The sequence below is a fragment of the Thermobia domestica genome, chromosome 4, assembly GCF_964235325.1.
Source record: "Thermobia domestica chromosome 4, izTheDome1.hap1.1, whole genome shotgun sequence".
NCBI lineage: Eukaryota > Metazoa > Arthropoda > Insecta > Zygentoma > Lepismatidae > Thermobia > Thermobia domestica.
In genome coordinates, this window is record NC_137457.1 from 297,129,294 (window position 1) to 297,156,402 (window position 27,109).

Consider the following 27,109-nt stretch of genomic DNA (forward strand, 5'->3'; position numbering starts at 1 on the left):
TGTATGGCAATGGCTGTCCATCTTATGACACCATTGTAAAGTAGAAAAGGAAATTCCAATCTAGTCATATGCTCCTCATAGACGACCCAAGACCTGGAAGACCATCCCTGACGGACGATGCGGCCACTGTGAAGAAAGTGGAGTGTAATCCTCGAAGACAAACGTGTAACCATCCAAACGATTATGGAACTGTTCTCAGTTATAGTAGTGTGTGGAAAATTATTCATGACGAACTTCACATGTCTAAGGTATCTACGCACTGGGTTCCTTGTTTGCTGACACCTTTTCTGAAGCAAGCACGGCGTGACCTTTCCCAACAGATGTTGACGCTGTTAGAAGAGGATTTTTTTGGGCGTCTGGTAACCACGGAGGAAACGTGGATATATCAATATGATCCGGAGACCAAAACCATGAGCGGAAGCATGCCGATTTTTCCCCCTCCTAAAAAGGCAAAGGTGCAAAAGTCAGGGGGAAGGTCATGCTGTCCGTTTTTTTAATTTTTTAAAAATTTTATTCTCGTGGGGTAGCTCTCACAGATTACCTTGCAAAAGGACAAACCGTCACTGGGAAGTACTACAGCGATTTCCTGGACAAACTGCGCAATGCTCTGGAAACGAAACGCCGCGGCATGCTCTCGAAAGGCATTCGTTCTTCTTCTAGCTGACAATGCACCAGATCATTCATCTCAAGTTGCTGTCGACAAAGCAAAGGCGTGTGGCTTCAAGGTAATGCAGCATCCGCCTTGTTTTCCCGACCTCGCACCCAGTGACTTTTTCTTGTTTTCTCAAATAAACAATCCGTTGCATGGTTGCCATTTTGACAACACAGATGACGTCATTCATGAGGGGGAAAGAGTGGTTTAAAAGACAATCTACAGACTTCTACAATGATGGTATTCGTAAAGAGAAAGGAAAGCTGGGAGAAATGTGTAAATCGGGGTGGTGACTACATTGGGAGGGGTTAACAATTATAATTCACAACAATCTCTGTATCCTGACATTTTACTATGATAACTGAAACTTTACGATACCCCTTCGTATTAGACGTAGGCATACAACTTTGAAATTTTATATAAATGATCTCCTTATACCCAAAGCTTTATATAAAATGGAAGTTCGAAAATACGACGGGAAGGAAGACATAAAAGTGATATTTTTTCTCTTTAATACTCTCCATATATTCTAGGCTGACAAGATGAGGCAGAGAGAAGCAGGAGGAGTTTCGGAGAGAAAGGCCTGAGTGCATTTGCCTATATGCCTCAAGCACAACGTTGGAGAGGTATTCGCCTAAACTAAGCGGTACAAGGCGTTGTTATGTGGTCACAGTACTGAACCTTGGCTCGGCTGTCCTATGTTCTGGTCAATATCCAGTCGACCTAGGCTGGTGTTTTAAGAAATATGTCACAAAGAAAGGACCAGGCTAAGCGAATTTGAATCTACTGAAATCGAATTTGAATCAGTAAGTATTTTGAAATTAGAAAAACAAATGTGCAATTTCAAATATTTTCCACAAACCTTATTCTTGTTGTCTAAGAATAGGCATTCTGATATAGGGTATAATATACTGTCACTGAATGTACACTAGAAACAAAATCATACAAGGAAATGATTTCTTTCTGTTTATTTAGTAATTCAGCAGATATTTATTTGTGTCTCCATCTCAATTATGCAAGATACAAAGAATGTGCACGAGAAGCAAATAGTCAGCTAGCTTTGCGCGAATTGTGTGTATAGTAACTCGTTGCTTCAGTTTCATAATTATTATTCATACTCAACTGCTGCCATATGGGGAATGCAGAAAAATGGGAATTTCCATGATCGTTTAAAACTGCACAAAAAGAAGCTATTGAAGTTCACTGTGTTATGACCGTGTAAAGCTGAAGAGAAAGGCTGTTCGTTGCTTTGTTCTCGCGTCCGCATTTTGTTTGGTGAAGGGAAGTGGCGTGAGTTCGGTTCCATTTTGTATTCTTTCAGTTATGAGGTCATCACTCGAATTAATTCTCAAAACCATGGTTCTAACAGAAATGTGGATATATACGAGGGCTGTTGGAAAAGTTTCTGCAAACTACTACCTACAGCGGCGTTAGTATTCCGAAAATATAAAATTCAGAATAGATCTTTCTAGGTTTGAATTATCTTTGTTCGTTTAAGCCTATTCGTTTATTTTTCACAGTAGTTTGAAGAAGTACCCCAGAAACCGCTGTGTGGAATGCGCCAACAGCTGCTTCAGGGGACACAATCGCTCACCACGTACCTTATTTTTTTATAAGTGGGAACAAAAATAAGTCTTGGGTGTTAAATCTGTTAAGTGCGGACAATGAGTCATTAATTTGATATATTTACTCGAAAAAAACAAGTTCGGTGTGCTGAGCGGAAACTGGCGTTGCTGTATTAAAGAATGATAACGACGATCTGCGTTTGTTTTATGCAATTCATAGATGACCTCTAATATTGCCGTATCACCCAGCATTTACAGTCCTTCGATCTTCTAAAGCTATGGTTGTCACATGTCCAGTGTAACCGAAGAAAAATGCAATTATTTGCTTGGCAGCAAACACTCCTCGAACGAACAATTTTTGTTGGTTTCGCCTCATTTTAAAACGCCCAAACAGTAGATTGTTGTTTAGTTTCCGGTTCGAACGAATAGATTCAAATTTCGACTCCCTGTAATGATATAGTACACCAAATCTGATTGACAATGAAGAGTATTTACAGAAGTTTTAAGATATGCAAGTAATTTGATAATATACGCCAGGGACGTACGCAGGAATTTATTTCGGGAGGGGTCTAAAGCGTTTTGGGGGGATCCAAATACAATTTTAGGCAAAATTATATCAAAATTTCTAAAATTGCCCCTAAAAGTAGACTACATTTACAAAAAAGTCGGGATTTCGGGGGGGGGGTCCGGACCCCCAGGACCCACCCCCTGCGTACACCCCTGATATACGGCAATGATAAATATGGTATAAAAATTGGTATATCACCTTTCATGGGTCTCTATGCAAAGATGGCGTCGGTCAATGAAAACCTGACTCATGATTCATTGGCCAACCATCTACCGTGACCCACTCTGACCCACCACCCACTAAAACCCATTGTCATCAACTCTGACCCATGATCCACGACCTCCTCTCCACTGACTAAAGAGTTTACACTTGTAATGAAATAAAGCTTGAAATATACTGAATTTCAGCTCCTTAAGTTGAACGGCTCGTGAGATACTCAATTTTTCTCAAAAATTCAAACCCTCACCACCCCCATTTGGTTGACGAATAACGTTCCAAGATGGATTAAGTTCTTAACCCGTGGTTCTACTGTATATAAAAGAACATTATAACTTTCTCAAATTAGAAAAATGAAAAGGAAAACGACTAACATAATATAATATACTTCGTTCCTAAGTATCGTCTACATGAAGTCAGAAAAAACCAGTATAGTTTGTTCACATGTAAAAGTTGTCATAAATGTCCTTTTAAGAGAAGACTTCCATCCAGAAAAACAAATTATAGGAAGTATTATTAAAAGCAAGCACTTCTTTCCATTTCACGCCACGCCCAAAGCAAGCATTCATTTATCAGTAAATGTCTACAAACAAATGTAAACATAAAACAGTCTCGTTCCACGTATGAGAAAATGAAATAAATTCAACTTTAATGTAGCTGTTATGCTACTCTGCATTTAAAAAACATGACACTAGGATACTTCTGTTTCACTTGAATAAAACTAGCATTGTTCTGTACTTATAACTAACTTTAAAAACAAATAAAACGAATGTGAAGATTCCCAAAAATTGCATCGCAAAAAACCCTGGCTTTATATTTAGATAGCAGGATGGCACACTCAGCTAAAAATCAACATTCTTTGTAACAAAACTAGACATGTTTAATAATAATAAAATAATATTGTGTCTGTCCTACGCTTTTTGTATAATAAGGGGTCACATAAAGGGATCAAAATTAATACACGGACAGATCATCAGATCTAACTGCGCATGAAGCCGTTTTTTCGATTTTTGGCTCAGGGTTGAGACGGAGTTTGAACAGGTCAAAGTTATGAACGTATTTTCTCTGATTCTCTCTTTTAAAAACTGCCTTATATATATGCAATCCGCATTACTAATGTACTGGCTTACACAACACAAAAATAAATACCCAGACAATGAAATGGTTGTATAGACATTCTTTAACTCTGTTACACTTTATGGCTTATATATCAATCATGGCGCCGACCTTCGGAATTTGCTTTATAAATCTCTATCTAGTAAAGCTTTTCACACCGGTTTGGGAACTGAGTGTTAACACAGGGAGTGCCCAGAGGGGCTCCACATTTGGATAAAGAAATTTTGTCTCAAAAAGTCCTCTTTTAAGGGAATTTTCTCTCCTGGGGTACATAGTACCGACATGCGAGTGGTACCGTTCGAAAGGCTGATTCATTCCGAAGAAAACGAGGCACGATTCATGTTCCTACAATGAATAGTCTTTGCGCTGAAGCTGATTGAGTGAAAAATGACTGAAAATGAATTATCCAGGGAAAATTGGTAAATCTGCTAGAGCATCAAGACTATTTTCCTCGAACCATTCTTCGTACTTCATTCTCATCATAATAAAGCAAAGTTTGTTTGTTTGTTTTTTTTTTTTTTTTGTAACATTCGCATGTTCGTATCGTGTACCGGGGGGGGGGGGGATCGCGATAAAGGATTACTTTAAAAATCTTTTTCCCACTTTGGGCGGGAATTTTCCACCTTAGGTACATAATTGGGAAATCTGACTGATACAGTTTGAAACATTGGTTCATTCCGAACAAAATGAGATACGAACCATGATCCTACAATACATAATCTTGGATCAATAGCTGATTGAGTGAATGTCTACAAAATGCCTCAAAAACCCCAAAATTTAAATGGTTAATGGTATTCTTTTTTCTCTCTTACTATCCAGGTTCTGACTTAGGGACTCGACGATAGGTGCGTACAGCTAGGATACTTAGGGACAATAAAAATAATCAATTCTGGCGTACTTTTACGAATAACATCCACTTATTATTATTATTATTATTATTATTTGTCTTGGGTATCCTAATCGAGTTACTACACTTTCGATGGTATGATTCATAGTCGTGGGCCCTCAAAATGAGTTGCACGCTGCTGGGATGTGATCACACCGTAGGGATTCGAAGAGTTCCCTCACCAGCATAAGTGTATCTGGGAGATGGGCCTCGATCCATCGCACTAATGGGTACATCTCATTATCTTCTTCCGAAGCTTTTTTGTGTTGCAAGCATATTTTGAACGAGTAACTACTGTTAAGCTAAAGTTTAAGGTAACCGGACTTACGGACGGTACACTCCGTAGCAAAAACCCTGCAACATGAGCATGTAAGTTTATTGTGAAACTATGCCTAACAACCCAGGGAATCAACATAACGTCTAAGTGGCACAAATCACGCAGGAGAAACCTCTGCGTCCTCCCCTGCATACTTATTTTGGAGCAAAAGACTTCATCGTTTCTCAATAAACTTAAATGCTCATGTTGCAGATTTTTTAGCTGCGGACTGCACAACCGTCCATCCCAGAACGGAGGAGACAGACTCTTTCTCAAACGGTATACCTGGCACTTAGTCAATAAACAAATAAAGATATAAACACCTTCACATCTGTGATATTTTCCAGAAACATGAAGAAGGGAAACGGAGAATATCCACGAGAAATAGGCTGCACGAAAGAAAATTTTCAAGACGCTGCCAGGCAGTTTAGACCAGTGGGAGAAGCAACATAGAAATGTGATAAATTATGTGGTCGAGTATTTGACTGGCAACCAGCAATAAGTATCAAATCCCAAATAATAACGTAATCAGTTACGTTGCTCCTTTCGCACGACTATAGAGTTCAAAGGAGGGTAACGTTTCCCTCATGTTACGTAAATATGTCTTTTTGTCCCCACACACTCATAGAGCTTAATAACTGAAGGTTATTACGAATATTTTGAAGACTAAATAAGATAGGAAATTTTATAAAATATCAATCCTGGAAAAGAAAGGGAGGACTTCCTTATGCAACTCTCAAATTGTTTGAGATTCTTAACTATTGTATGCTAAAGGAAATTCATTTTAGTTTTATTCTTTCTGTCTTTTTTAGAATAATGTTCAGTCTACTAGGGTAGCCATCGAGGACAACATATAGTCTGGGTAAGAAACGCTGCTATAGAGTCGGAAGGTTTACAGGCATAATAGGTTTTTATATAATCTGTTTCTTTGATAAATTAAACACTGTCTTCAAGAACAACCATAAATATCCAGTACAGCCGTCTTACGAACTCATTTTGTAATTATTATAATTAGAGACCAGATGTCAGGTAAAATGCCTATTCTTCAATATTAAAGATAAGATTAAAAACAACGTTTTAAGTTTATATGGGAGGTTATAGTTTCAGTTTAAGCCAATTTTGTTTTGCCTTTTTTGTCTATTTCGCCCCTTACTGCCTACATAATTGCTTTAGTGCCTAATGTTGCCTACTCTATGCATTTTCTTCAAAATAGGACTCCATTGGGAAAATATATAATTTATATTTATATGAAATGTACACGGTGTTTCAAAACAACACCGACAACGTTTGGGAGGTGATTCCTGACACCAAGATAAGACAAAAAGTATAGACCAACCTGGGTGCACAAATGCTTCCTTTCTGAGTTAATAGGCTGCCGAAAACATGAAAAAATTAACTTTAAGGGTCCATAGCTCCAATACGATGGGACCTACCGTAGTCGGGTAAAGACTTCACATAGGAACTAGTATGTGCTCTATCCAAATATCCATGCGTCAGAGTCCTGCGGTACTTCCGCAACAATTTTTATAGAGGTAGTTGGTGAGTACTTCAAGTAAGTTACGTGCCCGTAGCCAAACTCCCTCTGCAAAAAATGCTGCGTCTCTCTCTCTCTCTCTCTCTCTCTCTCTATATATATATATATATATATATATATATATATATATATATATATAGTGAAAGAAAACATTAACAGGTATGTTAATGGTATTCTTTAACATTATCCAAGACTTGTATTTATCTTTTTAATTTAATTGTATTATGTATTTATCTTTATTATTTCGAGTTACATCTTAGTGCCTACTTTGCAGATTTTTAATGCTGAACATCCGGTCTCTAATCATAATCTAAATTACCATCTAAAAGATAAATACAGCACAAAAAAAAATAAATAAATATTGCCATTATTTGCTTGCTTTTTTCTTAACGGAAGGAAATTAAGAAAAACAGCAAATATTCTCATCATGCCGAAAGCACTGGAGTACCTTTAGCCCAAATGACACCTGCTAATAGAGGTATCCAACTCACGCCAATATATCACAGCCTTCACACTTCATCAACGAACTAACACGGTATTGTGCGTTCAGTGTTAAGTAGTTAATTGGCAGCGAGGCGTCGTAAATACCGAAGTACATGACGTAAGCTCAGCAGAAAACATTAAAAAAAAAAAAAAAAAAAAAAGCATTGCATTCAATCCCACAAGGTCACTCATCGCCAGAATATGCAATTTCATGTGCAATTGGGTTTTAAAGCCACACGCTTGCTTCGTTTTCTTCTCGCGTATGGAACCACTTAAAACTATATAGAGAAAACAGAAACTGGCTCACTGACGCCAAAGGTACCCCATATATCTCTTATCGAGAGACTCAAAATATTCGTATGACGTACGAAGTTCACACATATCACGAAATTACAGTTTGATATAAGTCTATATATATATGTAGACTTATATAAGAACTTAAAAATAAACAATACTACTTTGTAACGCTCCACACATCCGGTTATCGACACAATTTATAGGTCCAGATTGTTCTGATCCATATCATGAACTACGTACACACTGTACGTTCCTTCTCAACAATTCTGAGCAAGGCTAGGAAACTTGCACACAACGTTGAGATCTTACTTCGCAAAATCATTTTTTTTTTCTCTTTAATGAAGCGTACTGTTATGAAAGTAAAAACAAAAAACTCACAAAATCACCTAAAACTTTTATGTTGTAGATAATTAATCGAAAACTAATTTCAAAAATTAATATATTAATTTATTTTGCATTTTGGAAAAGCAAAAGTTAAAAACTAAGAGGACAAAATTAGAACATGAATAGTTGGTGACCTGAAAACATATTTTACGAGGAACCATTACTCACTTTTTGTTTGTTTGTTAATAGGCTATTGAAACAAACATGACAAAAAAAAGGCATTCTACAATTATACAAATACAGAAAAATGCTAATAGGAACCCGTCGTTAATAATAATGATAATAAAGCTATTATGTTTAAACACCTTTAAAAACTTGTAAAACTTCTGTTATTTGGCTTTTAAAAAGTTTCATTTAGAGCCATCATAAAAGATTAAGTTGACCGTAACACTATACCTAAATATAACTATCTTCCGTTATGAAAAGTCTATATTATCATTTACTATTTCACTTCAATTCATCAAGTACTCTATTCTACCTAATCTAGTCTTGCTTCAGAGTCCTTCCCGAATATTTAACAATTCCTTAGTAGTTTCACTTCTAGGGAGTATTGCTCAACCTCTGATCGAAGCACGTTAAGGAGTTCATCTTGGCGATCAAAATAAGTATGATGTTAACGCCTTAAAATACCACTTCATAAAAACTGACGCAATTCTATCACGAACGAAAATGAAATGAAATGAAATCTGTGAGTTTTACGTCCCACGGTTATGACGGTTAGGCTAAAGGAGAAGGTGATGATGAGTAATGAATGAAATGGTGGAATGAAGAAAGTGGGAGGAAACGGGAGAACCCCGAGAAAACTCACGCACACGGTGTTTGTCCACCACAAAGTTCACTTGGCGGGGGCGGGGATCGAACCCGGGACCCCGAGCATCAGAGGTGAACGGTCTACTACTGAGCCACCGCGGCCCTCTATCACGAACGAGTCAGATATAACGTGCATCTGAGATCATTTACACCTGGGGGTTCTGAAGAAATGGATTACATAAGGAACTTACTGTGGTTAGTTTCGTGTTCACCGTTATACATTGTAATGAAAAACAGGATTCTAACTATTGTTTGAATTTCCGAAACGAGGAACCTCAAGGAGTAAGTAATCTAGGAGATCCAATGGCAGCTCTGGAGGGAAATCACACACGGTTGCCACACTTTTCCAAAGCAACATTTCGGGACACTCATGTTGGAATTGAGGAGGGGAGGCGTATATTTATATGATTAATAAAGGGAAGAGAGAGAATTTAAATCCTATAGACCGTATACCACACGATGCAGGCGTGTGCAAGTTGGAACAGGGATGGGCCGATCACAGAGGACATACTAAGCTAGAGGGCCGTACGAGACAATGTTTAACACAAAAACTGAATAGCCATCTCAACAGAGAAATTCATTCATTGCACACTAATATCACACGAATAAAACAACTTTTATAACGGTAAGGAAAATATTTAATTTAAAAAAATCCAAGAAATAATATATATTTAAGTATCATTCCAGTGGAAAACTTGACTTGTCATGTTGTGAATCGGGCCAAATATGTTTCACACAGCGAGATCGAGGGCCGGAAAATTTTTCAATTCAGTTCCAAGAATTACGCAAGAAATACATTTTCAATAATGAGTAAGGCGAATCGGATGAAAGAGTTCAATGGGCCGATATCGACCCGGGAACCGGTTGTTGTACATGGCTCAAATAAAAATACATGGACAACTTAAATAGTGAGTACTTTATGTATAGGTATAAAGCCTATATTACGTATCTTCTCGTCTTTCGCTGTTATAAAGTTTCCTATTATTTGGAAGGCTCTGTATAATAAAGTGGAAACTAAATTTCCTAACACCAAGATAAGACAAAAAGTATAGATCTATCTGGGTGCACAAATGCTGCCTTTCGAAGTTTCAGGTTACCGAAAACTTTAAAAAATTAACTTTAAAGGTCCTTAGCTCCAAAGCTACGGAACCTACCATGGTCGGGTCAAAATTTCACTTAGGAACTAATATATGCACTATCCAAAAATGCATGTTTCAGAATCCTAAGGTACTCACGCAACAAATTTTATAGAGGGAGTTTGACTATGTGCACACAATTTGAAGTACTCACCAACTACAGTAGAAACTCGATTAACCGTCACCCTCGGGACCGGGACCATGACGGTTAAGCGAATAGACGGATAACAGAAATATCGTTAGAAACCTCTATAGTAAGTAGATTTAAAAGGTTCTGGAAGAAAGAAATAACCTTATATAAGTGAATAATACATGTTTATACTGTATTTGTACTGTACTTACATACAAGAGTAACACTGAACTGGTAGTGAAATAACCACACATTTAAAAATAATCTGTCATCTTCTTCTGCTTCTTCGAATGCCGAGCTTTTTGTGCGGCAATGTTGCGTATTCTTCTAAGAAGAAGTATCTGCGTGGCATTCGCTTCCTCTTGTCTCTCAAACCAGTCGATGCACTGGGTTAACATTTTTTCGGCTTCGGAGTGGCTAGTGGCTGGTCGTTGCTCAGTTTCAGGTTCTTCATCCCCGTCGTCAGATTCGTCATTGGCCTGCAAAACATTATATATAATTTCGTCGTCACTCAAAAGTTGAAAACCTCCATCCATTTTATCGCATTCTAACCAGGTTGTTATTTCTTCTGTCGTTAAAGTTTCACTGTCCAATCCGTTAATGCAAAGTTGCACAATTTCCTCAACACTAACCGTATCATCAGTAGGAAGTTCAGGTTCAGGCCAAAGCTTATTCCACCCATTTTTTAGACTTGAATCTTTAAGATCCGCCCACGCACTGGCAAGATTAAATATAGCATCTTTAATGTTGTAGGTTTTTCAAAATTCCTTAACTATCGTTGCATCGTCAGATGACAGCAAACTCTCAATGAAACTTCTTCTGTACCGACGTATAAATATCCATCAAAAACTTATAATGATCGAACAGGACCAGTGTAAACCGTATTCCTTCCATGTTACACTAATATAGGTTCGTCTTGAGAAAATAATTCATAACAGTTTGGAATTTAATTTCTGGCATCTTGAGTGTTTCAAGTCCATGCTTTTCTCCATAAGGGTTTCAGTACTGTACCAAGTTTTTGTGTGGAAACTAGCATGACCGGAAGTGACGCATGACTATTTCAGTCCATTTCGATTACACTTTATTCCGTGCTCTGCACGGCGCACGGCGTCAATTACGGCACACTTAAAGTACAGTACTGTCCGGAGCAGTGACGGATAACAGAGAGTGACGGTTAATCGAGTTTCTACTGTACCTCTATAAAAATTGTTGCGGGAGTACAGCAGGATTCTAAAACTTGGATATTTGGGTAGAACACATACCAGTTCCTAAGTAAAGTCTTGTCCCGACTACGGTAGGTCCCATAGTTTTGGAGCTATGGACTTTTAGAGTTCATTTTTTCATGTTTTCGGCAGCCTAAAACTCCGAAGGAAAGCACTTGAGCATCCCGGTTGGTCTATATTTTTGTCTTATCTTGGTATCAGGAATCACCTCCCAAACGTTGTCGGTGTTGTTTTGAAACATCCTGTATAATGACAATACCATTGGAAAGCCTCTCTGTAGTTACGGAAGGGGACATGGAGAGACTTTGATTTCTTCAAATAACTTTCTGAATATATATCCCCTTATGCTGTGTTACAAAAAATTATACACGAAAATGCTCAAAAGCCGAGTTTTTATATTAACAATTTCGTGCGGGAAAACTCCCGGACCTTCCACTCAACTGAGGGGTATTCCAAACCCTCGGAAGATTCGCCCTTTCAGCAGACAACCTCTAAATCCGACCATACTCAAAATACATTTACACGTACTCAGGCAAAAAAAAAAAATAAAATAAATAAATAAATAAATAAATAAATAAATAAAATAAAATAAAAAAAATACACACACACATAAGGAAGAAACAATTCAACAAGGCACATCAAAATATAAACTAGATGAACTCTCATTTTAAAAACAAAAGGTAGGATAAAGGTAACAAAAATGTGGTGCTGTCAACTTAAAAATTATTTCTACATAAGAAACAAAATCTTTTTACCTGCAAAGCTATTCGTCAGTTACTGTGTATAAAAAATGGATTTATTAAAGGTATTTAGCATATACTCAACGAGTGACGGTATGTCTTGATCACTAAAAAAGCAGAGGTGGTATGCCTTGATCAATGCCGTCTCACTGCGACCACTGGGTATATATATACCTAATAAGTTCTAAGTAGAACTCTCTAAAACGAAGGAAGTTAAACCGAAAAAAACAAAAATGAAAATTCGAAACTCGAAAATTCCGTTGAGATGGTTATTCAGTTTTGACTTTGGGCTCAAAGTTGAGAAGGAAACTAGATACTCGGGAAGTTTATGAGCCCCCCCCCCCCCTCTTCTTTATACATTTGACTATTAGAGAGGGGACAAAATTAATTAACTTAAACTGTTACAAGTTTATTTTTAGAATTTGGAAAAGAATAGAACAAATTATTTAATTTGAAACAAAAATGTCATAAATATATCATGTGACATTTTTAAAGCATACTTTCTATCGCCAATACATGGGAATAAGTAAACACCTTAACTATAATACATAGCTGAACGTGGTAATTTGAAATATTTAGAAATTAGGTATAATTCAGAAACCAATACGATACCTGTTTAAATCCTTTTTTTTTTAAGACTTCTTGTTCCAGAATATGTCCTTTTTAATTTTCTTTTAAAAAAATGCAATACAGACATAAAGCGCGAAGCCCTAGCATTTATACGGTAAAGTAAAAGAGATGATTGGTTAGGGCTTAAACTCAACTGAGCTGAACAAACTATATGTTCAGGCTAGAAATAAAGCAGTTCCTGTCCACTTTAATTTCCCTCAATTAAGCGAGTGACGCACAACTATGGGAAAGTTACCACAAAGAGACAGAAATATCGACGGAAAATGGCATCTGCATATGTTTGATTGTGCTCTTGCACTGCATAAAAGCTGCATGCATAATTACCATCAAGGTACTGTAAAATGTTTGCTTTCTCAAAATATATCACCTTTATTAGCTTTGAAGAAAAGAACAGTGCATATATCAATCTTGTCAGAGTATCCTAGTTACGGGTACGGGAATTGAAAGATATAAAAGAAGGTACATAATTAATATTTTTCTGATCAGAATATGTACTTCTTTATTAAAATTAAAATAAGTCGTAACAGTTTAAATAACATAACGTTATCCTCACCAGACATTAATTGGCACACATTTGTTCATATTAATGTAGGTAATACATACATCATATTATTAAATTATTGATGTCTGATGAGGATAAGGTTACGTTATTGAAACTGTTACGACTTATTTTAATTTTCATAACGAAGTACATACTCTGATCAGAAAAATAATTATTTACGTAATAATCCCAGAGTCAAAATGGATGGAGTTATATAAAAGGAGCGTTTATTTGTTAAAAACGCTGTTACTTTTGAGGGCAACAAATCACACGTGCAAGAGTGGTTTTCCGACTAGATTCAGTAACACTTGAAGATACTGAAATAATAATACACGATGTTGAATAATACTGGAAGATAGTCAGTAAGACCGAGCGAAGTAGCTCAAGTGGTAGTGAGGCTTCGCATTTGGGAGGTCGCGGGTTCGATTTCCGCTGCCGACCATATTGACTGGGGTTTCTCCTTAGTCCCACTAGGCAAATGCCGGGATGGTACCTACTAAACAGGCCCTGGCCGATACCTTCCCAAATCCTTTCCACTGCTATTGTTACATATTCAGTATGAAGTGGCCTTTGAGCTGTATCTGGTAATTGTTAAATCTCGACTATATCGCTTCTTTTGAAAGATTCTTTGGCGTAAAATTACCTGCGAGGTATTCGTTATACATTACATAAAAAGGCCCAGTGTTTAAATTACGAAAACAAAAGTACAGTACTTCATGAGAATTTGATTTCCTACCAGTCGGCACACGTTAACCAGCGCACTAAATGAAATGAAATTTCATTACATCACATGGCCACGCTTTTTAAGACTTACGAAGACAAATGATCAATGAAAATGATTCTGCATGAGATAACTGATGGAAAAATGTGAGAACTCACGGACGCGAAGATGTCCATCACAAACTCACATGGTCTGGAAAGGGTTGCCACCTATTCCGAATTTTAAGAAAATATCCAGCGACCCGAATTACGACTAAGATGGACACCAAATTATCCAAAATACTTACATAATATGCTACAGAAAATTCTCGCGAAATTCCGTTCCACGATGCATACCTACGATTATCGAGATATGGATATGGTGTTATCGCTAAAACTTTTCATGTTCGCAGCAGTCAAATCAGCGCCAACGATGGTATTGTCTGTTCGTACCGAACCAATGATCATAACTTCTGTTCAACTAACTGCCAAAAAACCGTCGCTATCAGTTTTCTGTTTCGAATGTTTTTCGTGTAAACTTTCATTCTTAAATACACGCATTTATCTCTGTTACTCTTCACAAATTGTTCCAAGTGAATCTGGGTATAAAGAACCGGCGATTTGCTATGTCCAGCAAGTGTCCTGCTTTAGCCGTACAAAACGTGGCAAACTTAGGCTTGGAATGGAACCAAGGATCCCTTGCACCACAGGTGAGCACATTACCACTAAGCTACCGTGCTCGGAGCCAGAGTATTGACTTTAAAATGCAATTACACCGGGTTTTCTCAACCAAGTAGCTTGGTACCTCTTAAATCAAGAATCTCATAATACAAGAGATCTATGCGCAAACTAGCGGGCGCTAACAAGTCGACTACATCACTCCTCAAGTAAGAAAACAACGAAAAAAAAGAAAGACAGACAACGCAAATGCAATAACTGGCTCTCATATACTTCAATTAATAAGAACACACTTTGAATTATATTTACACCTAGTCGAATGCAAACTTATAGTAGTTACAGTCTAGCTTAAGTTAAAAATCAGCAACTGCCCTGGACAAAAACAGAATAAACACATGTCTAGACATTTCGAGCAAAAATACTTTGCCATTCCATGACATACGTTATACAGGTTACACTCTACATCATAGAATATATGTCTCTGCGACACATATTAAATCTAACATTCAGAATTGTAACATGTAAGCTAACGACCGTGACCTTCTTTTTTTTTTTTTAAAAAAAAAAAAAAAAAAGGAATATCACATTTATTTATACGAATTACAAGATCATCGCCTATAGATCTTCACATTGGTAAGCTCGTTTCTTTCTTTCTCCCTTTTCTTCTCTCCTTTCTACTAATTTAGAAAAGAGCATGTAGGTCGTAGAACGAGGCAGTAAACGGCACGATCGGATGTTTGGCTCTTCCCAAAACTAGAAATGGACTTTAAAGATACCGTTTCACCACCGTAGAAGAAATCAACGCCAACGTGAAGGCCAAACTTTAAAACATAGGAAAAGAAGACTCATTGGAATTTCTAGCAATGGAGCAAATATGTGTGTGCCAAAGCTCCTTACTTTGAAGGAGATTAAGTAAATGGTGTCTTTTATTGTAGTAACAAAGAGTTAAGAATTCCAGACATCTTGACTGCACCTCGTACATATCAATAGTATTATCCACTGAAAGTTTATAAGTACTTCCAATGTATATGAAACTAATCTGCTTAAGCTATGTTGTTAATTGTATAGTTAGATTTATAGAATCCCAAACAGAAAAATCTCGATTTTTTAAGATAAAAAACAAATAAAGCAGACACAACAATAAAACTGACCAATATTTTATTTTTCTACTTTTTATTAGAGTTTTAGAGTCTCTTTCAGCACCAAGGCCATACGAGATGTGAGCCGACAGCTTAACGTGGGATCCGAACCACATGATCTCCCACCGGGAATGAAAGCCCATTCCCCTACGTCCAAGATCCGTACGCTGACCGTATAGCCACAACGCAGATTTTTAATTTTTAAAAGATCCATACTTTCCATCAAATACAAATTATTTTTGTACTTATGAAACCTCAATTTTCTTGAACAATGTCACATTTCTTCTAGCAAATTTGAACCTCGACAATTGGTTATCCAAAAATAAAAAAGGAAAGAAAAAGTATCTAATCCTTCGTAGGAACTGATTCAAGAAGAAAGGAAAAAATGAGAGCAAGGTTACAGAATTAACTTATTCCGACTTCTTCCACCATTTTGTGTGTTACCTTCTTATATCATTGTAATATGCGGAAGATCCTAGATTACGCCGAAAATTGGAAACATATACACATTTTGCATCTTCTAACAACCTACGAGTCAGTAAATACACAATCTCATTACAATTTCCCAAAGCAGTCAAGTCAATACTTCAGAAACTAACATGAGCCTAACATTTATTGAAACTGTACTTAACCCAAAACACTAAATTACAGTTCAACGAAGTCTGTGGCTGTTTGAGAATGCGTTTTCGAAGCGTTACCCCCCGCAGCGAACACGACCTAGGTGGCTATTCGGTAATTTTACTCTCGTCAGAGTTATAAACCATGCTGTGAACCAGTCAGGGTTTCCAGGTCATTTTTGCCAGGTCTAGGTCTATAATAGCAGAACTCCAATACTCTGCACAAAGCATCTTCCAAGCAGCTGTTTCTTGCTAAAATAACCCTTGCCTGGCAACACGTCTTCCCTTTTTTCCCCCTCCTTTAGACATATTTTAAACAGCTGACGTTTTCTCCACGATTTTATTGCTTTCGCGTTTGTAGTACACTGTGATCAGCCATCCACATTTAAATACATGGTCAGCGTATTCCAAGCGTACGCATGAGCAATAAAAACGCTTTGCGAACGCTTCAAATAGCCGCTTAGTAAGAACGTTTCGGCAGAATTCACAGGTCAAATGATAAAAAGGTTCTGTACGTGAAGCTAATTACTTGTGTCACTATTGGAAGGAGTTCAGCACGGGTGAATCAAGTAACATCGTCACTTCTGGTAAGAACGAAGTGTAAGTTTTCAAAAATTATATTTTCAGACGTAAACACTACGATTGCCACGTAAATAGTAAGCCGATGAATCATTTACATTTACTTTCATCCCAAAAGTTTCGTAATTTTCCTTCCATCAATTACCTTTACTAGTGAAGTGAAATGTAATACAGGTTGCCAGCTTAATAAGATACTGCTTAATGCGCAGAAAGAGAAGCGTACGTGATAAGGGAAATTGCTACAAGGGGACTACAGAAGTTACATGAATAATGACATCCAGAAGATATTAAACGGGATATAATTCTACAAGCATAATTAGTTTTCTGAAAGGATTTGTGCTAAAGATGGCGATAAACTTTTACCGAAAGCTCTACAGTTGAATTATAATAGAGTGTTTTTTCGCAAGTACAATAATGAATACTAAATATGCATCTAATTAAATAAAGGAGAAATTTCAAGAAGCCACTTAACTTACTCAACGAATCTAAATATAAGGAAACTAACTAATAAGTGACATGGTTAGGTGACATGCTTGATTTAAACCAAAAAACGAAAAATGTTCGCAAATGTGTAACAATTCGTGAAATCTTGATGAACACATATTTTGTGGGTTATCACCTTTCAGTCTTTTATATTATTTGTATTATATTCGGATTTAAATTCCCTATTCATCAATAGGGATGGACACGAGCGAGTTTTCATTGAAACTCGACTCGATTCGAAACAAGACATCTTTGAGCTGGACTCGAGAACTCGGCTCGAAAAATTTCCTTCAACTCGACTTGAATTTGATTCGAGTCGAGTCGAGCCAAATGCTGTGTGTAGTTTCAAGTCCTTTCTTCAAGTATCCTACATAGACAATACTACTACTACTACCACTTATTATTATAACAACATCAACGTGTATAAACACGAAAGATAGGCGGTTTGTATCTGAATACTAAAAATTAGCTGACTGCTAACCTCGGTAGTCGTGAAGTCTAAGAGGCAAGGACATCGTTCACGAGGTTCTGGCTTTGAGTTTCGGAGAAAGTATCCAAGCTCGAACGAAAAATTTTTAAAAGTTAGAGGACGCCGGCCAAACATGTTCAAAATTGCTCGGCCCGAGTTCGGGATTCTCAACGGCTCGGCTCACAGCTCGTTCACGATCCAACCGAGCCAACAGCTCACCCAACCGAGTCGGCTCGAGCTGTTCTCTCAGTTAAACCGAGCTGAGCCTATTAACATCACTACCCAGGATGGGCTTCTGCTTCGGCTCAAAAGTTCGACCGTGCAGGTTTCAGCCTTGGTGGTAAGAACTGCGGTATATACTTTATTGGGGCTCACGACATTTGAAACTGTCTCGTTATAAAAATCCATTGTCGTGTTGACGAGACGAGATGCGAGCAGTGTCCCATCTCGTGAGCAACACTAAAAATATTCCACATTACTGCTTACATTTCTCATAGCTTTCGCTTTCCAGTCTTATCAAGCAATGATTTCAAAACGAGCGAGCCATTTATCAAATTCGACTCGACTCGAAACTCGAACTGAAAACAGTGACTCGGATCGGAACTCGAGAAAATTACCTTTGACTCGACTCGAATTCGCTTTGAGTTTCGAGTCAATCGAGTTTTAGCTCGACTCGTGCCTATTCCTATTCATTACCCGAAGAGATTATACTACAAAAGCAATTTTTTTATAAGTTCATGAATGTTTCTTTTGTGTTTTTTTATAGTTTGTTATTATCGTTATGCAATTGCATCTGCCGTCTCACTCACGAAAGACTCCTGATAAAAATACGTTGTACTGATCTTTATATGCTTGTTAATATAATTGTCAACGAGTCATTTCACAAGGACAAAAAGATAAACAATTGCACAAGTGAAACCATTATACAGAATTACATATGGACAATTTCAAAGTACTGCAGAATACAGAAGAACTAATTTAGTTTAAGTTGGTTCACTACGACTTCTATTATTCCAAGTTAAAGAAATACAAGAATTTACTTTGAATAACAGTAAGAAAAGTGAATAAAGATACGAATTATTTGAGTCCACTTTGACTCTGACCCATTTATACATAGATACCAAAGATACTTCTGATTTTAATAAAATGCCTCTCGTGGGGTTTGTATGACCCCCCCCCCTTTCCAAAAAAGTACGACATTTCGATGTATTTGCTCTATGTATTTATATTACATATAAACAGAAATAAGCTTGTTTCGCCTTGGTGTTATTTAGCAACAGCCGGGTTATGCTGGAAGGGGTCACAAGCTTAAAGCGGAATCCAAACCGCCTCTCTGGTTACACCGGCAGACATATCGCGTTTGTGGCCAATTAGTCCTAGTTTCGAGTTCAAATGAAGGACAATTCTCTCAAATGTAAGCCGAGAAGTGGTTTGGATTCCGCTTTAAGCTTATGTGACCCCTTCCAGCATAACACGGTTGTTGCATAATAACACCAAGGCAAAACAATCTTATTTCTTTCATATGTGATATAAACACATAGAGCAAATTAATTACACCAAAAAACCTGGTTTAAACAAAAAAAAAAAAAAGTTTTTTGTTTTGTTTTTTTCAATAAAAACCATGGTTTTTGCCAACCCTGATAAGTGATGTAGGTTTGCATTATATTTAAATACATCTGAACTTATGTACCTAAAAACCTACTCGATTTTAATTAAACGATTACGAGTGTTATTACTGGAATTTTAAAACTGTCAGAGACCGATTTATATTTGCCCATATTTACCATTATTGGAAGCAGGTGACCTACGGGTGATTGAAGTAATTTCGTCACTTCCGGTAAAAACGGAATTGCAAATTTCCAAAATTACATATTTTTTTCCAGTTGTAAACCATACTGTTTTTACGTAAAGAGTAGGCCCATGTATGATTTACAGTACATTTGTTTTTATTCAACAGAGTCCTCACTTCTGATCTAGTCACATCGATAACAATTTAAACATTATCATTACAACTTACAGCAAGAAGTTACATCTAATATACACGTTTCTGAAGTTATATGAAACTTTCTTCCCTTACTTTGTAGCGGAAAAAAAAAAGATTGCTTACCGATATGACTTCTCTGAGGAGCCGCCATTGGATATATTTATCCTCTGAAGTTCCTCGTTTCGGAAATTCAGACAAAAATTACAACTCTTTCATTCATTATAACGTACATCGGTAAACACAAACCATAACTACTGTAAATTGTATGAGTAATCCACTTCTTGAGAGGCCACCAGAAACACATGACGTCGGAAGTAGGGATGGCCAGAACTGGATCCGGTGGAACCGGTTTTTGGCTCTGAATAGATCCGGTACCGGAACCGGGTCTTCGGATCCAGAAAACCAGATCTCCAAGAACTGGTTCCGTCGGAATCAGAACTTTGTGGTCATCCCTACGCTAAACCCGAGCTTCTGGCAGGCTATGAGCAGTGTGCTAGATGAAATGGTAGAAGCGATAGGCAGGCGTCCAGGCGGGGAGAAACAAGCGCGTGATCTTTGCAGTGTTTTGAAGGTGAACTTTGTACCTCCTTTACGGGTCTCTGGGAGCTTTCGGATCCAGGTCTGGAATCGGTTCCTAAAATTCCGTTCTGAAAACCTGATCCCCAAGGATCGGTTCCGGAACTGTGCGACCATCCCTAGTCGGAAGTACGTCATGAACTCATCCATAATATGAGGCGTATAGTTTCTAAATCCGCCATCTCCAATTTTCAAAAAAAATGAGCTAAGTAGATTTACTGGTATTCCTTTCCATGCCCTACATAATGGTGAAAAGAGTTGTTTGAAATGTCGCCACCTCCACCCTCAATTACTGCTTTAAAGTTCAGGGTATTCTTCAAAAGCCGCCATCTACACTCAGCAGTGTGTTTGTAAACCCCATCATCTCGATTCTATTCTATTCTATGCTATGAATTGAAGACCGATGTTAATGAAAAAATGTTGCAAGATGTTGTTCAACTCCTAACTAAACACTTCGGGGAGAATTGGCGTGCTAATTCAAACTTAGCCATTTATGTTGATGCTGAAAAGAGACTGACTGCTTCAACAGAAGAAAGTGTAGATGAGGATTAGGCTGAATGCCAGTGTTTCGAACATGATTCTGATGAGAACTATATCTGAAAACAGTGTAAAGATCACTTTCAATCCTTTTCTTGTTGGTAAAGGTGGCATTTATTCCGAAGTTCCCATCCTGTTATGTCAGGCTATGTTAGGTTAGGTTAGGTTAGGTCCCAATGGGTTAGATTAGGTTAGTGAGGTGAGGTTAAGTAAGCTTATGTTAGGAGACGATATTTCTAAACGGGCTGGGAACTTCGGAACTTGACCCGTAAATAGCTAACGTACTATGATTATAGCTTCATTTTTTTTTTTTCCTTGTTTGTGCACATTATAATGTCACCCAACAAGTTAATATCGTTGTTTAGATTCAGTTTATCTCCATCTACTGTTCTGTTCTGAAATAGTTATCAGAAATTATAATAGTAATGACTTGGAAGCAAATAAACCCCAAAAAACTTAAGTACGTTTGTTTCAAAGTCCTCCATCTCCAAAAGTTGTTTTCAAAATCCGCCATCTCCAAACTGCTTTCTGCAATAACCGAGAAATGGGATGAGAGAGATTTTTGTCATTTGGTAGTTATAATGAATGTCCAGAAAGCAGTAAAGTATTTCTTAAAAGAAAATTTTATCTCACATAATCTCTGAGTTATCAGTTTTTCCTGTTTTTCTCGAAACCGTTTATGAAGGAGATGGCGGATTTAGAAACTATACGCCTCATATAATAGTTGGCGTTTACTTACAAAATGGATTGATTAATCGGTAACGCCATATCCGTCCGTTGTCATGGTAATAATCGCTGCGACGAACTCGAACTGCTTCGACGGAAGGTTCGATAATAATTGCTACAAGTGAAGCTATTAAGGACGTGTTAAATATTTCGGGAAAGAACTTAAACTTACTCTAAAAGAGGAACATAATATCTACTCAAAATCATACTAATAATTCAAAATTTAAAAATGTGTATTCAAGTTGATGCCAGCATAAAAAAATAAAGTTATGATAGAAAGGTATCGATAGCTAATTTAAAATCGCGACTAACTCAGGCCTAGGCTATCATTAATAAGGTCGTGCTCACTGTTCTGAATGAAGCTCACACTAGCTCAGAAGCGGGCTCTAGCTCGCTATCTACTTATCACAAACTATCGTCATTTCCAATGTAAGGTTGTTTTAATTAAATTATTAAACTGATGAGTGGAAAACACTAAACTCCGTTAAGAGCACCTGTGAGAATTTTACTGGGCGGTTCTGGCCACTTAAGCTGTGCCCTTGTACGTATACAATGAAAAGTTACATTAACTGAATTACTTGAAGCGCACACAATTTGCACTTTTAGTGCAAGGGTTCATAGGAAAAAAATGTTTACGGCTATTTCTTTGTGAAAAAAAAGTGACAACTGAACACTAATACCGAGCTAATCCTGGTAGACACTAATAAAATACGAGAACCTTTCTCAAGCTATATGCTTCTTTCCTTCGTAGAACTAATTCACTTCACATTAAACTTGCTTTCTTAAGTTGGTCACTGATCTTTTTATTTTTCTGTCCACCACCTAACAACGTTTCTTGTCTGTTTGTTAACTTTTGTCACGCATCCCAAGTTGTAGTAGCTCGTAGATGGCATCATAAGCTTATAAATAAAACTTAATATACAGCTGAGAATACTAATGTTATTCTACATCTGATTATCCAACAGGCCACGAACTTTTTCATAAACATCTTGGTCGAGATATATCATAATGGTCATAAAGAAAATTGATAATCTACTAGGCCTACATCTCCTGGTCTATTTGGTTGGTACGAAGTTTAATTTTAGCACCGAGGTTACATGAGATGTGGACGATCTACAACCTAATGTGGTACCTTAATCACTTGTCCTCCCACCGAGAATCGAACGCACGCATACATGCTAACCAAACAGCTACGGAGCTCTTTTCCAAATCTACTTGAAATCGTTCAAGACAGAAAGCCGAAATTTACAAATGTACCAAAAGTCTCCAAATATGAAACTGGAAATAAAATATGAATTTTCAAGAATATTTTCAGCTACTTGGACCCAAAATTGGCTTGAAGGTAATTAACAGCTCATTTACAATATGGAAGAAATATCATTTCACCGTTAGTCCCTTAATAACTATAGTTAAGAAGCGTAATAACCACTACCGAAGCCTATATAATGGTGAAACAGAATTATGGTTCTCGAACTAGTCACAAAAGCTGACATGGACGAAGCCGCAACCATGTATCATCCTGTTCCCTTGCAGCACCGAGGCTATACGAGAAGGTACAAACTTTTGAGATACGAAGCAAGAACACTTACCGGGAATTGAAGCCGGAACCACTGCATTCGCCACTTGACTACGAAGGGACAATCGTGACAAGTATGAATCAGTATGTTATCTAGTGGTAGTGTTCAAATAGCGGACATAGATGCATGGTTAATGTTCTCATTTTGTTTTGGATTCACGTGCTTGGCCGGCCAGTTAGTTGCTAAGTCTACTGGGCGAGTATCACGATAATACCGTTTTATTAACAATGGCGTTAATAATATATCTAGTATAAAATAGCCTTTCTTACTGGTTAGGGCAATGTATATATTTGTTTTTTCTTTTGGTGAAATGGGTGCCAGTACAGCTAGTATTCCGTAAGCGCCACATTCAACAAATATCTTAAAAATGCTACCATATATGGTCCTAGAAATAACGTTGTAAGCTACGAAGGGGAAAAGTGGAAGCCACGTGAAAGGGTCTCACACAGTAAACAATAATAATCAAAGGAAACTTGAAAGAAAAACAAGTATGCTGTCCTAATCAGCTAACAATGATTATTTTACACAGTAGATATTAGCATAATTAATTTAAAAAGGTAATATTTACTTAGTAGACTGAGGAAAACTAAATGGTAGGTCAAGCACGTGAATTCAAAATAAAGTCAAAGCGTTAACCGTCCACCTACACCCACTATTTGAACACTACCACTAAATTATTTATTGACTCATATTGCTTACGAGTATTTCTTCCTGGTAAAGTGGTAAAAGAGCAGGATACCGAGTTGGATCCCCAGCAGGTATATTAGCTTCGTATCTCATTTTAAATAGTACTCCCTCCTCATGAAGCCTCGGTGCTGCAACGGATATTTAACTTCTACTAACCAATGCTTATCACAAGCAAAGCATAAATATAAAATAAGTAAAACCTGCTGCGGTTCTCTTTAAATTACTCATCTAGCCGTAGAATAATGTAAATACAGCCGTGTGCAATTTTGTTGCACAAAATACTTGTAAACATACTGGCAGCCGCAGTACCCGAGCAGTAACCTTTGGTATGTAGAACCCCTGGTTCGATCCAAGTAGCTGGACAAACACAGTGCGCGGGTTCTTCCTGTTTTTCCGACATTCTCTATTTCTCCATTTCGACTATTATCATAATCACCGTATACATAAACCTCGAAACAAAAACGCTGGACGTTAAAAATAATAAATAAAACTGCGTTTTCCCTAAACCAAGCGCAGACATTTTATAAAACTTGTCTACAAAATTAGGAAACGTAAATCGGAAATACAAATACCGGTAGTAAACAAAGCACTGCTGCATAAATGAATTGAAATCAAGGGTTCTTATTTCTTTATGTTTTCGGGGATACTGCATTGTTAAATAGTGAAAGTGTAAAATAAAATTGATAAAACGCCTACAACTCTAAAATTTATACTTTTAATGTATTGGCCGTGTGCACGAATAGCAAGTGACAAAATCTGCATAACCAAAATGTTTTGATAAAGCAAAATGATTAGTTTTTCTACAAATTTACCCTTAATTGCAAAAGATACTATATCCTATTCGATGGCACTTAAGGCCAATGTTTCTGACACAAGTTCGTGATAAACAGGGTTCGAAAAATTCCGGGTGCCAGGTCGCCATGGCGACTGACCAAACAAGTCTCTTGCTTAGATGTTTAGGATCTTATTATTCCCAGTTTTCACCAGCAAGTTGTTCCAGTTTTTTGTTCTTAAATGGATTAAAAACGAATCATAATAAACATTTTATAAAGTTCTAAGCTTCCAGTTCACCTTGCACATCAAATGTACTTAATTCCATTAAATTAGAGTATCGTCTACTCTCTCTATTAGACCTTACAGTTAGCAGAAATTTGCTGTTTCCAGATTAACCATGAAACGTGCTACAATTAATAGTCAAACACAGGACTTTGATTGATTAGCTGTTTTGGTATGCCGGCAGGAAAGACTCATGGTCATAACTTTTCAAACAGTTCATGGGCAAAATATGCTGAACTAGGCCTATTAGCAAAATTAGAATTGTATTGTGAGGCGCCTGTTTTTCAGAAATGGTGTCCAGGCCAGAAAAAAAAAGGCATAAATACCTAGGCATGGGGGGGGGGGTAATACTTGACTGCACTCGTTCGACTAAATCCTGCACGTCCATAGGTAATATTTGAACTACGTTCTCAAAGTTGTTACTGTAATCGAAACATACGCTCCACGTCAACAAGGACAATCTTTCTACTAACAGTTATAAGTTTACTTTTTCAACTTTCAACGACTGGACTGAATATAAATAAATACACAATAATCCAAATTAAACCCTAAGTAATCGGGGAAACTATGGTTTCCACCCGAGACTTTTTGTTTATATTTGTTTCAAATACGTCATAGGCTCCTTTGTAGAAGTCTATAACAAGGACACTCGAGCCTGATGATCTGCGGCATGTAACTATTAAATGGTCAGTTAACCAGTTTTTATAAATCAACTCTTTACGGTTGCATCAGGTCATTACCCTCGGATCGCATCCAAAGAAATCAGTCAGTGACAACTAACTATAGTTTTTACAACGAACATTACAAAAAAATCAACATAGCGTCAACTTAAATCCATTCGGTAATGCTTATAGATACAAGCACATTTTGTTAAGTCAAAAATTAATAAAACAGATGCGCCACAGATAAACAAACCACCCACCATCTGATTTGTGTCGGCATCTAGCGGGAAACGTTTGTACCAAAGAGGGGCTGGGTGAAGTCGTGACGAACCGGTTGCATCCTAGTTAAAATCCTATTACGAACATAAATATGCTTTTTGTATATTAAAAATATTAGACTTACCATTTCTTGACACATCCAATTCCACCAAATTTTCAAAATTTTGGATATCCGGAGGTAAGCGATGAATTTCATTGTCACTTAAGCCTAATCGCCGCAAACGATGAAGTCGAAAAAAGTTCTGTAGAAAGAAAAAAGGAAACACGTCAGTAATTTATTAGCAACTATTTCACAATTATAAATTCAATTAAGAATTTAAAGAAAATGTCCCACCTTTGGGAGATCGCGGATATGATTTGCATCCAATAACAGTTCTTCCAAGCTTCGAGCGTATCGCAAGATGTCCTCGGGTACTGACGGCAGAGAACAGTGACGCTTGTCCACATATTCAACTTGGCGATTACAACCTTTAAATATAGGAATACACCGAAACATGGCTTCTACTGAATCACAACACTACACATCATAAAAATATGCACTCATATCGCTAAAACTGCACTAGTTTAATACGTCGAAACCCTAAAAATTCAGATCGCAGCACGGAACACCCATTTCTGGTTTGAACACGAAAACTGTTCTAATGACGTCACCGAACTTTGGTTGCAAAGTAAGTACACGCGAGTCATCTAGGGGCAACTTGTTGAAACACATGAGTACCGTACAACGTTGCCACATTTAGAAGAATTTTAGATTGCACTTGACAGATACTTGTTAAAATGAACGTGAAATTCATCTCATGAGGAAAATTGAGAACGGTAATTAAGTCAAATACTTTAACACAATTGGGAAATAAGAAATAATTTTGGATAAATCAAACAATTTCCTATGACAAATAAGAAACCGTAATTATTTGATAATTACAGTGCTACAGTTGGGGGGAGGAAGTCGAGAGTATGTGACTCACCGCAATATTTTAATCAATTATTATGTTCGAGTGTCTAAATTAACCAAATTCGTATAACTGGTGATGGTAACGAATGGTAATGGTATAACTGGTGATGGTAAGTTTACTATTTATTGACACTAGATGTTCCCCACAAGCACTACTTGTTCGGCTCATCTGCAAATAACCC

The 27,109-nt window shown here is 37.2% G+C and overlaps 1 protein-coding gene across 6 annotated transcripts in view; it reads right to left on the reverse strand.

The window, feature by feature from the left end:
- Positions 1 to 26,628, reverse strand: part of LOC145684216 (protein lap4-like) — a 378,403-nt gene extending 351,775 nt beyond the window's left edge. For 4 of the 6 annotated variants that reach the window (XM_081756294.1, XM_081756297.1, XM_081756298.1 and 1 more), the window contains exons 1-2: positions 26,310 to 26,627; positions 26,100 to 26,217 (exon numbers count right to left, since the gene is read on the reverse strand). In XM_081756294.1, the coding sequence (XP_081612420.1) occupies positions 26,100 to 26,217; positions 26,310 to 26,471 (280 nt within the window). In that variant the 5' untranslated portion in view covers positions 26,472 to 26,627. Of the gene's footprint in view, positions 1 to 26,099; positions 26,218 to 26,309 lie in introns of all 6 variants that reach the window. The other 2 variants (XM_081756295.1, XM_081756296.1) reach the window with 2 other exon arrangements.
- Positions 26,629 to 27,109: the final 481 nt, after the last annotated feature.